At 37.7% G+C, this 17201-nt stretch overlaps 2 protein-coding genes across 6 annotated transcripts in view; both read left to right on the forward strand.

Annotated features, from left to right (window-relative positions):
• The first annotated feature begins 452 nt into the window (after positions 1-452).
• On the forward strand, positions 453-10208 carry ube2wb (ubiquitin conjugating enzyme E2 Wb). 3 transcript variants are annotated; one of them, XM_040127253.1, is made up of 6 exons: positions 453-543; positions 1528-1619; positions 4656-4758; positions 7459-7614; positions 7717-7792; positions 7907-10208. In XM_040127253.1, the coding sequence occupies exons 1-6, from the start codon at positions 529-531 to the stop codon at positions 7918-7920; spliced, it is 456 nt and encodes a 151-aa protein (XP_039983187.1). In that variant the 5' UTR covers positions 453-528; the 3' UTR covers positions 7921-10208. The 3 variants fall into 3 exon arrangements, with proteins under 3 accessions (XP_039983187.1, XP_039983189.1, XP_039983188.1); XM_040127255.1 differs by lacking the exon at positions 453-543 and adding an exon at positions 578-804; XM_040127254.1 differs by lacking the exon at positions 453-543 and adding an exon at positions 1001-1092.
• A 1404-nt stretch (positions 10209-11612) lies between these two features.
• The window catches only part of stau2 (staufen double-stranded RNA binding protein 2), an 86311-nt gene continuing 80722 nt past the window's right edge, over positions 11613-17201 (forward strand). For all 3 annotated transcript variants that reach the window (XM_040126243.1, XM_040126244.1, XM_040126245.1), the window contains exons 1-4: positions 11613-11702; positions 13610-13817; positions 14827-14957; positions 15341-15500. In XM_040126243.1, the coding sequence (XP_039982177.1) occupies positions 13619-13817; positions 14827-14957; positions 15341-15500 (490 nt within the window). In that variant the 5' untranslated portion in view covers positions 11613-11702; positions 13610-13618. The remainder of the gene's footprint in view (positions 11703-13609; positions 13818-14826; positions 14958-15340; positions 15501-17201) is intronic.

Genomic DNA, 17201 nt, shown 5'->3' on the forward strand with positions numbered 1-17201 from the left:
ATGTTTTTATAAAACTGAGCTGTGTATGACAGATTGTACCAAGAAAACAATTTACCACCCAGATGTCATAAAACATATTAGGATGAAAGGTATAATGGATTCATAATATATTTTTAAATTTAGGGTTGACCAATATGTTTTTAATATTGTTCATCAGAGTAGGACTTTTCCTAATGTGATAACGTTTTAATAACTAAAAGACAAACATGAAAGAACTATTGGATATTACAATGGATCGGATGTTTGGCAGGTCATTCCTCCTTGAGCAGAGGTCTTTGACCCTTCCTAATGTCCTATGTTATCTCGGTGGATTTTTTTCCCCCCAATTTTAGGAAATTCTGTTGTAGAAATGGTAAATAGTCCGTTAACGACTTAAAATAACGAAGGGTTGACCAGAGTGACCTGGGCTTTTTCTCTAAAGGTGCACGTCAGTACATTGTTTTCTTCTGTCAAAAACAACTTCTCCTCTCACGTGACTCCCTGACGTACAGTCCTCCACTTCGCTGATGCGGGGGGGGGGTTCCCATCATGGCGTCGATGCAGGTAAGAATACAATTAATAGCGATCGCATATTTAGACTTTACCTGACCTTCACTCGAGTCTTTCCTGGCAGTTTATTGACCACCTCATTTATGTACATGTATTTTTTCGAGATAGTGATGACATTAAAGTAAAAGCGGTGACATTTGTCCTAAATTGTTCAGGTTTAGCGCTTGGTTTTTGCTAGCAACACAACTAGCCCCTCATCAACAGCACCAAGTCAAGGCTAGCAGAGAAACCAACTTCCTGGAGATATATTGAATTGTATATATTTATATGTTGTATACTTTTTGTCGCAGCAGCACATGGTTAATAACTCAAAGAATGTGATGTTAAGAATTGTAATTCAGTCTAGTTTTTTAATGGTGTTGTGGCTGCTATTTGGCTGACGTTAATATTAGCTTGCTAACGAGACAGTGCGCAGACTGAATAGTTGCATGTTTCCTTACGAGCTGAACAGGTGCATTGGTTTCATCAAAAAGCTGTGTCGAATCGAGTGAGATTTGCCTTGTCTGAAAACCCAGAAAGTCAACTTCATGACTGATGAACTGGGTTTGTTGCTTATGTCTAAAACGTATCGTTTCATCTGTCACAAATCGTATATATATATATACATACACACACACACACACACACACACACACACACACACACACACACACACACACACACACACAAGGTAAACGACTTAAAGCAGACAGGTTGGATCTTTGCTTTAACTACATTTACACTTATCGTTACAGGACGTTAGCTGTAATCGCGCCGTAATTAAAGAATATACACAAAACTTATTTACACTTTGTGGTGGTTTGGTTATGAATATATTTCTAAAATGAATGAACGTGTGGGCAAATCTTCTGTATGTTAATTTGTCTTTATTTTATTTGCTTGGACTCTTTCTTTATTATGGTTCATATATTGTCGTGATGCTATATTTCAACATATTTTGAGTGTGGCAGAAACCCAAAAACACATTCTCTCCAACAGAAAAGGCTACAAAAGGAATTATTAGCTCTGCAAAATGATCCACCCCCAGGAATGACGCTCAACGAAAAAAGTGTACAGAACACCATTACACAGTAAGTGCTTTTGTGTTTTTTTTTATTTTATTTTATTTTATTTCATGTGATTCGTGTGTTCCATCTTGACAGCATTACCACAATAAACATTAGGACGCTATCACCTACACTTACAGTAGTTGCTGGAGAAGGTTTGCATCTATGAATAAACACAAATCCCACAGGGCTATTTAAAATGACCTGTTTCATTACTAAGAGAGGACAGTGTGGTGAGCATAAAGGTAACTGTTGCAATAGCAGTGGTAGGAGGTATGAAGAGACAAAGCTCTTGTGGCTTCAGCAGAGACTGGTGAGGAGGAATTGGGGTCATTCCAGTGACTGGCAGCTCTGGCCCCTCAATAGAGTGTCTCTAATGCTCAGTGTAACTATTCATCCTTATAAAATATTTAACGGTTGGCAAGAAGGAGTTGGGCTAGGGTAGCAAGGTACAGAGGCTGTGTAGCTGACCTCTCTGTCTGGGTGTCTTGGTGTTCCCTTAAACACCCATGAATGCTGTTGCAGTGTCTGATAAGCAGTAAGGATCAGGAGTTTTTGTTCTGTAAATGGATTTGAGTTTCTGGCCGACATTCAAATGTCTTTCAGCTGCAGGCTGCCAGCATTGACTTTGAAAGTTACTACTTTGTTGTGCAGGTCAGAATGTCTTCCAGCATCAGTGCTAGGCTGTTATGACATCCTAAAGAGACAATACCTGTTTCAGTGCTTGTGGTTAGTTTAATTCAATCTTGTAACAGTGAAAGATCCATTATTTTGGCACCTATGTCATTAGGTAACAATTGCCAGGTCAGATTGAATGAATGTTGTGTGTTTTGCATAACTGACAAGTCTTCCAACCAGTTATGCTGGCTTCTGCATCCCAAGTTTGTGATGGTATGTATGGGTGTGCCTTTTTGTGTCAACTTTGATGCCTGGGTTGGCTTTCCGTCGTATTGATTGACACTAGCGGGGATTTGTGCTTTTTATCAGGCAAGCCCTTATGTAGTAAGATACAAATAGTCTGTTACTCCTTAACTTTCAAGCTAACCTTATCCAAACATGGGAAATACCCTCACCGATGAAAATGCTGTGATTAACAGTGATAAGGTGACCATGAGTTTTTAGTGTTATAGCTTTTGTTTATATAGCACACCCTGTGTATCTGTGCTGTATCATTTGATTAAAATCTCTTTTAGTTGACTGTGTATATGTGTGTATAGTGGTGATGGCTTAGCTTTATGGTGTAGTTATTCAGCGGTTGCAAACAAGGAAATTGTTGCTTTAAAGCGCTATAGAGCCTCTCATTATAAGTATTCAGTATTTTTCTCCCCCTTTCACTAAATGACTGTGTTATTTCTGCTGACTGGATCATATAATTACCAGCCTATGGGGAATTTGAGCAAGCTGAGCATAATGTCCTTGGAGTCCTTGCCTGTGTTCAGTGTGGGTTGCATCAGGTGTAACTCAGCATCATGTATAGTGATACTGCCTCCCTCAAAACTTAGCTTCCTGGAGAAAAATAGAGCTCATTTCAGACACTCTGACCATTGGACTTTCTAAAGGTGAAGTTTTAAAGAGGAATGACCTCATATGTAGGCCTAAATAATCATGTGCCCCAAACTAGATTTGAAAGAGGCAATAAACCCGGACAACAGCCACAAGTCTCTTTATTGTCCTATCTGCCCTGTTTGCCTGGAAGAAATTAGGTCAGAAATTGTGACGCTGCCATCACTGTTCCTTTTTCTTCTCCTCTGAGGTTTCTGTTGTGAGCAGGCAATCCCCATAAATGTTCTGCTCTGGACTTAAATATTTGGCTCGTTTGCCACTAAGGCTACGTTTAGCCCCTGAGTTGGGGCCACATTGAGAAAGTAGACTGTCCTTCATCCCAAAACACAGAGTCAAAACCCTGTGTTTGCAATTAACTGCCATTCTGTGTAAGACGTTGAATCCCTTGCAGATCAGTCAGCACAGTTCTGTAGCCAAGCTACAGAAGTGAAAATAGATTTTGTCCCCTGGATCAATAGAGTATCAGATTATTACTAAACCACTGCCATAACCCAGCTGAATATTGAATGTCACTGGAATGAGTCAGACTAAAAGCTTTTGATTACACACTTGCTGCAGCATTAGGAGCTCCTATTTTGTATGATTCTTTTTTAATGACAATGAGATATGATCCATTCAAGTCGTTCTGCTCATGTTCTTAGCTAATCTACTCCAGAGTGATGAGATAGAAGGTAGAACATGTTATTAATCACTCTTATTATGTCATAAAGCAGTCTTGCTAATCTGTCATCAGAATATAACACAAAGTACAGCTGAGGCTGATGGGAATGTCATTAGTTTTGCAGGTATTTGGTCATAAACCAAAGTAATGATCTTAAAAAGTTGTAAAGATATTAGACTAATAGTAAAAAATGTCAACATGCTGGTGGAGCTAGAGGAAAAGTCAGGCTGTCACGAACATCAGTAGGGGTCCTTCGTGGGGGACTGAATGTCGGTAGAAAATTTCATGGCATTCCATCCAATTATTTTTGAAATATTTCAGACAGACTGACAGTGCCATTCCTAGAGCCATGTTGCTAGCATGGCTAAAACAAAGTAACATGTAACTTTGTCTTTCATAAAACTGTTTCCTCCCAAAGCACAGTAAGGGTTTGTTGTTAAAGGAAGTGTTAACCTGATACCACGATTTGACAGGATGTTGTCTGGTGTTACTTGCTTGATAATCTTAAAAAAAAAAAAAAAATTTGCAACGGATTATTTAAAGTGGTTTCGGGGTGTAAAAATTAAATAACATCTCTCAGTTGTTCTTTTTCCTTGGTGATTTGGTAATTTTAAGTTTCAGAGTGAAAAACTAAGTGTAGTCAAAACAGCATTTTAACCTCTTAAAAAAAACCCCAGTTTTTAGCTAAAGTAGCTGTAAACAAGGTTGAACATTTTTTTTAGATTTTTGGACACCATCTGTGTTTTTTCGCTAAGTGTTGGGTGATCAGTGTAATTTTTTGGCTCCTTTTGTTTAGGTGATATGTTTAACATTTTAATATTGTGCCTACCTTTTAGGTGGATTGTAGACATGGAAGGAGCAACCGGCACACTGTATGAAGGAGAGAAATTTCAGCTGCTTTTCAAATTTAGTAGTCGATATCCTTTTGATTCACCTCAGGTAAGCAGAAGTTGCTTTGCAACCATCTGTGTGTGTATGTGTCTAAAAGTGAGGCACTGGGATGGCTTTGTCCTGTTCTTGTGCTGAAAAACACACTGTAAGTGCTGTTCATTTACTGTCTTGTCTTGAGGGACCTACAAAGTCCTGTCTGTTTCGACCCTGACACACAAGCTACTTTACTGGGTGTGGACACCAATGAATAAACAGACCTGCAGTATGATTCGGTTTTGACTACAATGTTGGCTTTCCATACTTAAAATGAGACTATGCAACGTTTGCTGAGCAGAGCCCGCTGCAGCTACAAATCACAATTGTGGGACAGTGCCAAATTGCTACACTACGTTTTAGCATTTAGCTGAATGCTAAATTATTGTGACATTAGCATAAGTGATGAAGACTCATAAAGTCAGCAAATTGAATCAGTTGTGTGCATTATACAGCAATATTTAATTAAAGTTTGATAACAGTAACCATCATAAGCTACTGGTCATACCAACCAAGTAAGGCTGCAGCAACAAAGCACCTGTGTGTATTGAATTGAGCAAGGGGTGTGTTTCGTTTCTTAAGAAATCAACTTTTCATTTACAAGGATCAGAGAGTTTATTTGCTGTCTCAAAAGTTACATAGCCTTGCTTTAATGTCGAGCATCCATTCTCAGTGAAAGTTTGATCAGAGAACAAAATTCATGAGAAGGGTTCCTAGAGCCCATTCATATGCTGCAGGTTAGATGGTACAGTGTACAGAGGTTCTGTTTTTCCAAACAAAATCAAAAACTAAACATCTGGGTAAATGTTCCTCTGTATCTTCTCTCTGGATCCCTGCAATCACAAATCACAAAACTCACAAAAAAAAAAACTCAAAACTCACCAGCTCTGCAGTTGTTAGTGGAGTGAACATCAACTTGGAAACACTGGAGCCAGAAATCACTGACAAACACAAGTACAGAGCTGCCCCTGAAGCCATGTTTGAAGGGATTAGCTTGTTTCACTCATCAAGAATCTTCCTACCTAAAAATAGAGAATGAGGCGGTGTAGACGAAATTAGATAAACTTAGCTCCTTAGTTAATATCTACAGAAGGACATCCTGTCAAAGTTATTCTCTGTTGGACTCCTCTTGGGGCCCCCAAGGGAACTTCAGTGTTAACTGCTGCAGTGCATTACTGGTTGTGTGAGGAGCTTCAGCGGTAATTCTATATTGCACAAATGCATGTGTGCTGCATTTTGGATGACACCCACCCTCATAGTGAATGCTCTTATTGTCATGATTAAAAACAGCACTACCATTGACCTACTTAGTCTCAATTAATAAGTTTTGCGTTAACAGCCTGCGGCTTCCACTTCTGTAGAGCCCTATCATAGAGGTTCCCGTTTACTTGCTAATGTTACATGTTCAAAGGAAAAAACTGCAGATTTACTACCAAAACATAATCTGCTGATTATTATATTAGTTGATTAAAATGTCAGGAAAAAGTGATAAAAGCCCATCAGTATTCCCTAAAGCTCAAAGTGACATTTTCCAATCCCTTGTTTTTGTCTCATCAACAGTCCAAACCTAAACATGTTCAGTTTACAGTAATATAAAACACAGATAAGCAGAAAATCCTCACAATTGAGAAGGTGTAACCAGAGATTTTGTTTAAAATATTTTGTAGAAAAAAAATGGCAAATGATTATTTGATTATTAAAATAGTTTCTGATTAATTTTCGGTCAATTGACTAATCAGTTAATCTTTTCAGCCCTAAACGAGACCAGTTGGATTTTGTTCTGAGTATACTTACAAATATTAGTGTGGGGGGAAAAAGAAGAGTTACCGCTGAAAGAAAATGTGCAGCTTCTTGCTTGCAAAAGTATAAATATTGAAGTGTGTTCCACACAAATCAATAAAAGTAGCACAGTGATGGATACAAACATCAGAATAACTAATGTAATAGGAAATAGGAAATCAACATATAAATTACCTATAGTGCCTGTCTGCTCAAAGCTGGCGCTCAGATTGCTGATCTTTGTGTTTGTCAGACATTTCAGTAAATATTTTAACTTTCTTCAAGCAAGGAGCTTGTTTGTCCTGATTTTTTTTTTTTTTTTTGAGTGCAGTGCCAGCTTTACTCTCTGCTCCTATCTATAACACTCATCCTGTCATTCCCCCTCCAGCCCTGTCAAGTGAAGCCTGCACTCTCCTGTGAGGCCGTGTCTGGTGCCAGACTGCCTCAACCCATTGTTACCCTTCACTACCCTCTTTAAACATTTCCCCTCCTCTCTACTTGAGCACTAAAATCTTGAGCTCCTCTCCTCTCATCACACTTAGTGTATCTCTCTGGTAGGCCTGAGTATTGCATCCTTTAAATGGCTAATATCCCCTGATCCTTTTTGTTAAGCATGTCTCCTCTCTTAGTCTCTTGTTCTCTCTTCCCCTCTCTCACCCCAACCCGGCCCCTCTGTCATAATCCCAGAGCCTCATATCGCTTTAGAGGGCTAAGCCTGAGATTTTCTGTGATTAATGAAAAAAAACTAAACTTTGTCCTGACTAGTACTGTCCCAAGTTGTATCTTTGACCACTAAAATGGTCTCAATTCAGTGTAAAAGATAAAAAAAAGTTGATCTTATTTTTTTAGAATCAAATACTTACCACCTTTATAGGCTTATTTATATGACATATTCAATGAACTATCTTAAGATTTTTTTTTCTTTCACTGTTGCAGGTAATGTTCACAGGAGAGAATATACCTGTCCACCCTCATGTGTATAGCAATGGTCACATCTGTCTATCTATTCTAACGGAAGATTGGTCACCAGCCCTCTCAGTGCAGTCAGTTTGTCTTAGCATTATCAGCATGTTGTCCAGCTGCAAAGAAAAGGTATGGAACCTGTTATGATGCCTGGGGGGATAAATATAGTGATTCAAGTAAATTATATATTTGTCAAACATTAAATATAAATGCTTGTTTCTCTTCCTACAGAGACGACCGCCTGATAATTCCTTTTATGTAAGAACGTGTAACAAAAATCCAAAGAAGACAAAATGGTGGTATCATGGTGAGTATTTTCCTCTGACATTTTCAACCTTTTTTTTGGTTGGGGGACACAAGTAAAAGCAGTTTATAGTTGTTCTAAATATGATGTCATTAAATTATTTGTTTGCTGTTACAGATGATACATGCTAATGTCCAAACTTGTAATAATCGTAGAAGAAAGAAGTCCTACTGACCTACGTAAAGCACTTTTTAATCATTCAGTCTTTGTACTCTGACCTTTGACTGGAACAATGGACACCATGCGCTGGAGGCTCTTGACTGCATTCCCCCCATGGGCAGATGGATGCATGTTTTAGTTGGTTGTAATATAAAGAATGAAAATAATTGAACGTTTAAAGGCACCCAAGAATGATCATTTTTGGCAAAAAGGTAGTAATGCATCGAGCAAGCAAGGTGGATCTGTAGTGAGATAATTATACTTACTGTTTTAAGATTATTATTGTTACTTTTTTGTTTCTTTGTGGATGCATTTTAAGGTCCTTGTGTTGTGCAATAACTGATGGATGCATGCTTGGGCCTACAAAGAGAAATCCAAATCTAATCGTTTTCTGAAAGGGATTGAACCATCATAACCCCAAGAAAATGCTTCATCTGTTTTTTGTTTTTTTTTTTGTTTTTTTTTTTTGAAAAAATTATTATTATATGCACTGTGAAAGTATCTAGTTTAAAAAGGCACTGTTGGTACATTACTTCCAACTTGCAGTTATACTGTAAGCAGTTCTCCACTTATTCATCAGGTTAAAAGGTTTTAGTTCATAACCGCTGCATCAAGACTACACACAATTTTCTTTTTCATCTTTCAACTTGAGACTTAGTTACAGTACTACCTGCTGTTGGACAGAATGTTGGTACAGGAATAAAACAGATACAACGATAGATCGCTTAGTCAGCTGATGACCTCAGTGTGCATCTCCTCATAAAGTTGGGTTGAACTTGTGTAGTGTTCACTAGTCCAGCCTTGAAGATGTGCAGCGGCCGCTCTTCCATTTAAAGAATGTCTGTAGGAGAACATTGTCGCATGATCAGTTTTTATTTGTAAGATACTTTTTTTTTTATTTTTTAAATCTCACGCTTTAATCCTCTAAAATGTTTGATTTTTAAACGACTTGAGTTATTTTTTGTATTGTTTTTCAACTAGCTGATACTTTGAAAAGGTGGGTTGTTTTGATGTTTCAGAATGTTTTTAATTAATTTTTTTTATTTGTTATTTAATTTAAATCTTTGTTTCATCTCCAGAGGGGCAGGGAATGACGGAAAGGAGCGTTTTTGTAGAAGTTGTAAAGAGGAGGCTTTTGTGATTTTCCCCTGGTCAGAGTTTTGGCTCAGGTACTTTTTTCAATAAAGAGATCACCTCTAAAAAGATACCTATCAGATATTTTGAATTTAACTATATTTTCACCAAAAGAGACTGTTATGTTGTAAACTTATAACATGTCTGAAACTATTGTATATACGTCTTCAAACTGCTGGATGATGTGAAAGAAATTAGCAGAGGATGCATTTACTTTATAGCGGAATGATAATAGGAGTGCTTTATTTCATTGGATGTTAGTCTGCATCTTTTGTTAATTAGGATGTGTACAGTCAATACAAAAACTACTGTTGGTTTAAAAAAAAAAAAGGTTTAGTAGTTTTACAGTGGGGGTGCATGCAATTTTAAACCCTACTTTTTCTTATTGGCATCAGAAATTGTTAAAACTTTCCATAACTTGGGTAAGGGTTTATGGGATGGATATTACAAACCTCACCTACAGAAGCTCTGTCGTTTCAGACTGTAATCACTCCATTCCTAACTAAATGTTTATCGCCATCCAGTCAGAGATACTTGAATTTTCCATCTTGCGTTGTTTGTATTCCATTTGCTTTTTCCAGGGTCTAGCTGAGTTTCTTGAATGAACTTGAGTGAATGTGATGATACTCTATACTGTAGAGGAGATTACTACAGCACACTGCTAACTCAAAAGTATATAAATAACTTAAAGTCATCTATTGAACCAATGATTTTTTTAAAAAGTTATTACTAGCTTCATTGTAATAGTCTTGTCTGCTGTCTCGGTGCTGTGAGAAAAAGGAGATGGGACTGAAATGATTGTGTAAATGAATTCACAGCACCATTTGTGCGGGGAAAAAAAGCCTTCGCCGAGTTAGCAGTAGATCAGCAGAGATTTGAAAAACTTGCGAGTGAATATGTTACAAAGATTTGGATGTGACATGATTTTTTTTTTTTCTTTTCTTTATTTTCTTCTTAATGTTGTTTGAATTATTAGCTTGCAGGTTGTTGTGAGTGATCAAAACTTATGAGGGTGTATTATTTATATTTGAAAATTTTTTCTGGGATGTGCAAGCTCCATGTAATAGGTGCCTGTTCATTTTCATAATCAATAATAAAAGCAAAGATTCACTTTTATTCAACCTTGGTTTGCACATTGTTTAAATATGAAATTCCTCTTTTTTCTGCAGCCTGTAGAAGCCTTTTATGGATTTTATGCTGGCATACATTAAAATTTAAATAGTCCCAATCTAAAGAGAGTGTAGGATGATGACTGCCAATTCGAGAAAGAAAATGTATGTCAGAAAGTGATCAATTCAGTTTATACACAGTGAAGGACACAGATCATGTGCTTGTTCACTGAATTGTACTGTGTTTGCCAAAAGTATCCGCAAATGTTTGGACATGCAAGTCACGTCAGGATGACACACTTCGTAATTAACAGAGAAAACTCAGATTATCTCGCAGAACCTACTGATAAATCCACATGTTTAGAAAATGGTCAAATGATAAAATCTGTTAAGCAGTCTTTGCATAGCCACACGTAAAAACTTATAAATGTAAGTATGTGATGCACACCATCAACCATACTGGTCTCTGTATGATGGTCCCTGTAACTGAAGAAACGGTGGTTTAGTGGCACCATCTGTTGGCCCCACTACAATAGTACTCTTGTCAAATCTACCTATGAGGATCCACAAATCACATTTTTACTTATTGACTAATGGTTGTATAGTTCAAAAAAACAAAAAAACAAAAAAAACCCTTACTACTCCTTGTATAAAAGGTTCATAATGGAATTTATGTTGGCTACCTCCAGCTGTGGGACCCCTGAATAATGTCCATGTTTTTTTCACTAATCAGAAATATCACTGCCTGGGTGTGGTTTCTCATACAATGGTGTTTCACCAAACAGAATCAAGACTGTGACCAAGAGACAGGGCCTCAACTGTGGGTCACAAAGGTGAACACCTGCCCTGCCAAAGTGCCCTTAAGCAGAGGCATTTAATCATATCAGCAGCAGGGAGCCCTGCTCTGTAGGCGTTAATGTGTTCTCTTTCTTTGACCAAAACTATCCAGTTTTCAGCTAATTAACTTTATAACCAAGCGCACTCAATGAAGAAGCCTCCCTGAGAAAAAAATAAGCAAAGTGATTCTATTTTTTCCAAGTTATAAATTTGGGCCTTATGTCAAGTTTCAGTGATACTTCATATATCATATATCATAGCACCATATAAAATAAGATTATTCATATATGAATCCGCAACATAAACGCCGTGTGCAGAAAACAAGTTTGAAAAGATTAATTTTGGTTCTGAATCAAAAGTTTCACTGTAGGCTCTCAGGAAGCACACCAGGAGTGAACCATTTTTTTTTTTGCCGCGGGGGAGGCTAATTCATTCAAGATTTAACCCAAACTCGAATTATGGTAAATTAGCGATTTGCAATATTTAACACTGATTAAATAAACAAAACACAAACTTTATACATGACATATTAAATAGATCAGCAATTTGCCTCTAATGGGGCATGTTTCCATTTTTTACCCAGAGAAATAACGTGGTCTGTTCCCTCTTCTGTCCAGTTCTCTTTAGTGTTTGCCAATGTTGGAGGTGTAACTGGGGTCTGGCCCTGGACAAAGGTAAAAATTACCCTAAAATATTTGTCCTTTTGTTTTCATATAGTCTCTGGGTTATTCGCCACGCTTTCGCCAGTCCGTATATGATATTGCGATGGACTGAAATTCTCCAGACTTTCGTGGAGGTTGGGGCGGTAGGGAGATGCTAGCAAGAGGGGTGCTTGGCCGATCAGCCATGATGAGCTTTAACCGGCTAAAGTAGCGTAACTGGACGTGGCTAGATAGTATGTAATCATTTGGAGAAATCTCAGTGACATATTCATGAAAGCATGCATGCTTGCCCAGTCCGTTGGTATGTTTTTAGGAGCTGACATTTGCGGGAAATACCGTTTTCTCGTTGGTAACGTTAGCTTCATGCTAAGCTGGACACAGTCGAAGCTGTAATGTGGATTCAGGGGTTGCAGACATCCCTGTAGCTCTGTCGGTCAACCCTAACGTAACACAACCTCCATATTCAAGTTCCAGTCTAAAACGACCATGCATTTAGGTTGATGTTGGCATTGTATGTGAACATTTTAATGTGAGAGATTTAAAGAAAAGCAAGAAAGATTGTGACCCCGATAACCTCAGGGGCTCGCGAGATGCACCTGAGGAAATAAACAGAAAACAGTTTGACTCCATGCGGTGAATTAAGGTCACGCGCCATGGTAAAGAAAAAAAGCATTTTGTTTTGTGGATATAATCAATATTATTTGTCTTATTGACATGCCACTGCTCTGTTGTTTACGCCTGTCTAGCCATGACCCTCAAATGTAAACAGTGTAAACAACACCTTTAATTGGAATATCAATCAGGATGAAGCCCATGAAAACTGTCTTCGTTGACCTATGTGATATCTAAAACCTGTCTTCATTTCATATATTAGCTAAAAAGTAATGAAATGAGTTTTGCACATTGGAATTATTGATATAGATTGTTTCAGGGTAACGTGGTGATTAACATTATTGTCTAACAACTAAAGGGGCCAGCTTCAAAGCTGCCATTTCATAATGTGTCTAAGTGAAAGACACTGAATTTCTCCACACTCCAGGGATTCATTTCTCTGTCTGACCCTTTGCTCTGACCTCTGTGGGGACGTGAAAAGAATTTCCCTCATTTCCCTTCAGTGCCTGCCACATATTAATGTTAACCAGTAGTGGGGCCATCTTGGCAAGATGTTGTGATGTAGTTTGCACCTTTTTACTTGAGTTTTTATGTTAAGATTGCAATACTTAATCTTTATATTTCATTGATGAAAGGCACATGGTAGCATATAATGTTACTTATATTGCATAGCCGCAGACTCTGACCTTCGTGTAATTGCATCCACCAAAATATTGCATGCATGCATAAATAGACAAAGAACTCAACGTGTTTTTTGTTCACTTTTACCAGATTGTTGAGCCCTGACTGCAGTTCAAATTCACCTGTGTCTACTCGACATAGGCCTACATACATTACCTTTCTTTAGTCTCAAATAAAATGTCATTGAATGTCCATTGTCTTGTTCAGGCTGCTATCACAGGATTCCCTTCTTTTTCCGGGGAGCTTAGCAGCAGAAACATGAGCAAAGCTCCTTCAAATAAAGGTTCATTGTCTGGGTGTATTAGCTGCCAGTGGATCAGAATGTGAGATAGGCCTAGGGCTGCTCAGTTGGAAGTCTGTTCTCCAGGCTTTGTCCACAGAAATCTGTCAAATGACAGTGAACCGCTTTAAATTGTTTGCTTGCATGCATGTTTGTGTAGACAAATGCTTAATGCCTAATGATGTACAGTATGCGGTATACTTCATTAGTAACCTGAATTATTATATTCGATTTTTTATCATTAAATAACTCACTATTAGTATAATTAAAGAAATATGATTGCAGTCTGCAATGATCACTGAGTTTCAAACAACTTTAAAGTTGTTAATTGTTGCTTGGTTTCAAGGAATAGAGCATGGCTCAAGTGAAAGTACAGACCTCAGCACCCCTGGCTGGTCCTGGCCTCTCCCCCGGAGTTCCCCCAACGGCCATGGCCAGCCCAGGATCCCTGGGTCTGCAGCCCTCCGTCAATGGCACAGGCCCGGCCCCCACACCCGCCTGCCCTGCTCCTGCAGTCGGATATGGGGACGCCCCTGTGTCTGCCACACCGCCAGGTAGACTGACAAATGAACAGAATGGTTTCTCTTCAGGAGAAGTTTGTTATCATTTTGCAATACTTTGGGTCTTATTTATTACTCATTATAATTAGTATCTGATTTCTAACAAATTATGGACTACTTATTTTTCATCAGCATCTTTTATTATGAATTGCCACTGACAATGTAAGAGAGATGAAATGTTTCAGTATTGCAAACATTGTACAATTATTGTGTGAAAATTTTATAACCCCACTAGTCATATAATACAATGTTAATTGCATGACAAGATGATTCTGATACATATTCAAGCCATAAAGGAAAGTGCATAATCAGAATGCACTAGACGACTGATAAACCTTTTGACCAGCTTTGGATGCCAGAGACAACATACCTCAAATTTACCATTTTACCTGCATGTGTAACTGTTGCTCGCTGTTAAAATTGTTAAAATTGTATGGTATTGTTCAGACAACTTAAACTGAATGCAGAATTTTACAGTCCCGTTCTGAACCAAATGTTTAACATTGCTTGCATTCCAGTCCTTGGCACATAATAATGTGAACCTGTTAGTGACTGAATTACAGATAATATTTCTTACCATTAAATTGACTACACCATAAGCCATAGTCTTGAATGACAATCACTAGCCTGTAAGATCATGTAACTTTCACTCAAATCAAAACACATCTGAGCCCCTACACGTCTGCTAAAGGGGGTACATATCTTGGACAAATACTCATGTCTCTCCGACAAATTGATTCATTTGTTTTTTAAGTGGTTTGTTCACTGAATCTCTTTGTTGTGCATGAGACATGATAGTTACATGTAACATTTGTGTTATACAGCATTTCTGACATATAAATAGTGCACAGGTTGCTTGCTACAATGTATGAATATCCCATGCCAGTCAATCAAATTATAAAATTAATTATATATTTAAATAATTATTCATACATATAGAGCTATCCTGATAATATGATTATGTTGGTCAGTATATCATGTATTCTGCTGTGCTCTCTTTTAGGCCCACCCCAGGAGAACATGGCAAACCCTAAAGAGAAAACTCCAATGTGTTTGGTGAATGAGTTAGCCCGTTTCAATAGGATCCAACCACAGTACAAGCTCCTCAATGAGAGAGGTCCAGCACACGCTAAGGTGAGTAGTTGTGACCTTACAGTAGTCTAAATTTGTGCAGAAAAAAAATCTTTTTTTTAAAGGCCTGGAGAACAGGTTCAGTTGTGGATATGAAATGGTTATCAGTAAACAACAGTGAATATTTTTGAAAAACTGATTTAATTTAATTATTATTATTATTATTTTTTTTTTTCAATGTCATGCTTGTCTTGGCTAAATACATATTTGACAAAAGTGTCAAGTATGTGATGGAGTATGTGTTTCAGATTTTTGACTACTTTTCGTAAATTAATATTGGTCATGCAAAATACATCCAACTCCTACTAAATGCCCTCCAGAGGGATATTGGTAAAAATGTCGTTGCTGTTGGGTTATGTCTCCCCCTGTGGGTGTCACTGTGCCAGATCTTCACCGTGCAGCTGACTCTTGGGGAGCAGGTATGGGAGGCGGAGGGCACCAGCATTAAAAAGGCCCAGCACTCCACAGCCACCAAAGCACTGGCCGAGAGTGTCCTTCCCAGGCCAGCGCCCCGTTCCCCTAAAGTGGACGTCAACAGCAACCCAGGTATTGCAGCCATAACAAAATCTCATTTTACCGTTAACAAAGAATGTGTTTGTAAATGATTACGTTTTAACCGAGTTGTTACTAATGTGATCGACCTGGAATAGATTTTATGTAGATACGAAAAGGTTATTTAACTTGGGCACATACTGTTGGAAAAAATGTGCAAAGATACTTAATACTTGTTTGTCATCTAAATAAAATATCAAAATATTTGACGTAAAGAGAGACAGCCCATAGTGCATAATCTAGTCTATGTCTAATTTTTCTTTTAAAACTTTATTAAATTTAAAATAAAATGTAAAATTTTACTTTGACTGTGCCTCAGCTGCTGCAGCAGAAAGCAGGCACGGACTAAATCAGCCTAACAAAATAAGGTAGGATAATGACCTGTCAGAAGTACAGTGGACTTTCTAATAAGGCGTTCAACTTGAATTTTTCAGAGCAGAACAGCTGGTTGCAGCTCCTACTAGTTGTACTGTATTTATATTATTAAATATATTTTTAGTGAGCTGGTGTTTTTAATGAGAAATTTGCTCTCCTGAAAAAGTTTTTTGCCTCACTCAATTTGTTAATCTTGAGCATCACTACAAGGGAAAGGTTTAAATAATAAAATTAATGATGGCTGAATTCAATTTAGCGGCTTCAGTTTTAGCGTTCTGGTATTGTGCATTCAGGTACTGTTATACCTGTACTTTTCCTACTATGAAAAGTCAAAATGACTGCTGAGAAAAAGGCCTAAAATGATATCTTAAACCAAAACACAGTCCTCAAACAATCCAACATAGATTGCAACATTTTTTTAGTGAAGCTACAATGCTCAAGTGTCTTCTCAGACCTTGTTGTATAATGCAGCTCTGTAACAAAGTATCTTATACAGAGAGGTATGAGTGAAGAACTGGCGACAGCAACACAATATAGCAGTTTAATTTTGATGTGGCTGTTTAAATAGTTTTTTCACTTGTTTGTTATATTATTGTTTAAAATGTTTTTTAAAAACATTTCTGTTCATTTCTGCCTTATAAACTGGCATATATCCATCCATAGGACTCATAACCTCAGTTTAAGTTCATGCATTTAGACTTTAAGTGTGTAGCTCACACCACTTTATTCCAAAAAAAATGAACTATCCCTTTGTTGTTCCATTAGTGCTCTCTGCTGGTTCATTTATTTCTAGAGCTAAGTGTGGTGTTTAAATACTGTAAATCCTAATGGAGGGAGATGGGGACTCAAAAATTAACAAAAAAAAACCAAACCCCTCAAAAGTCACATTACAGTGGGGACATCAATATTTTTCAGGTGTAAAGTTAAGTGCTAAGAAGAAGAAACACGCCAAAGCATTTGTGCCATCATGGTACTTTCAATGCCTATCTGTCTCCATTAATAAAAGGAAAGTTTCAGTATTTTCTTAGATTTTCAACCTGAGGAAATTGACTCCCAGGCATAGCTCTAAAAACATATATTTATATAATTAAATAATCCATGTTCAGAACAGAGCCAGTACACACCCTCTTACTAAAGTCTAAGTGCAGGCTTAAGTTTTATCTCTGGCCAAATTAATACCACTAGCCTTGTCTTATCTCCCCTGCCCTCTGTGGCACTGTTGTAGTGAAAGACATCATACCCAGTTCTTAATGGGATTAAGAAAGCCCTGTGATAGGTTGTGCAACATCACTGGGGAGCTGTGGGATTAGTAGTGCATGC

The sequence above is a fragment of the Xiphias gladius genome, chromosome 5 (genome assembly GCF_016859285.1).
Source record: "Xiphias gladius isolate SHS-SW01 ecotype Sanya breed wild chromosome 5, ASM1685928v1, whole genome shotgun sequence".
NCBI lineage: Eukaryota > Metazoa > Chordata > Actinopteri > Istiophoriformes > Xiphiidae > Xiphias > Xiphias gladius.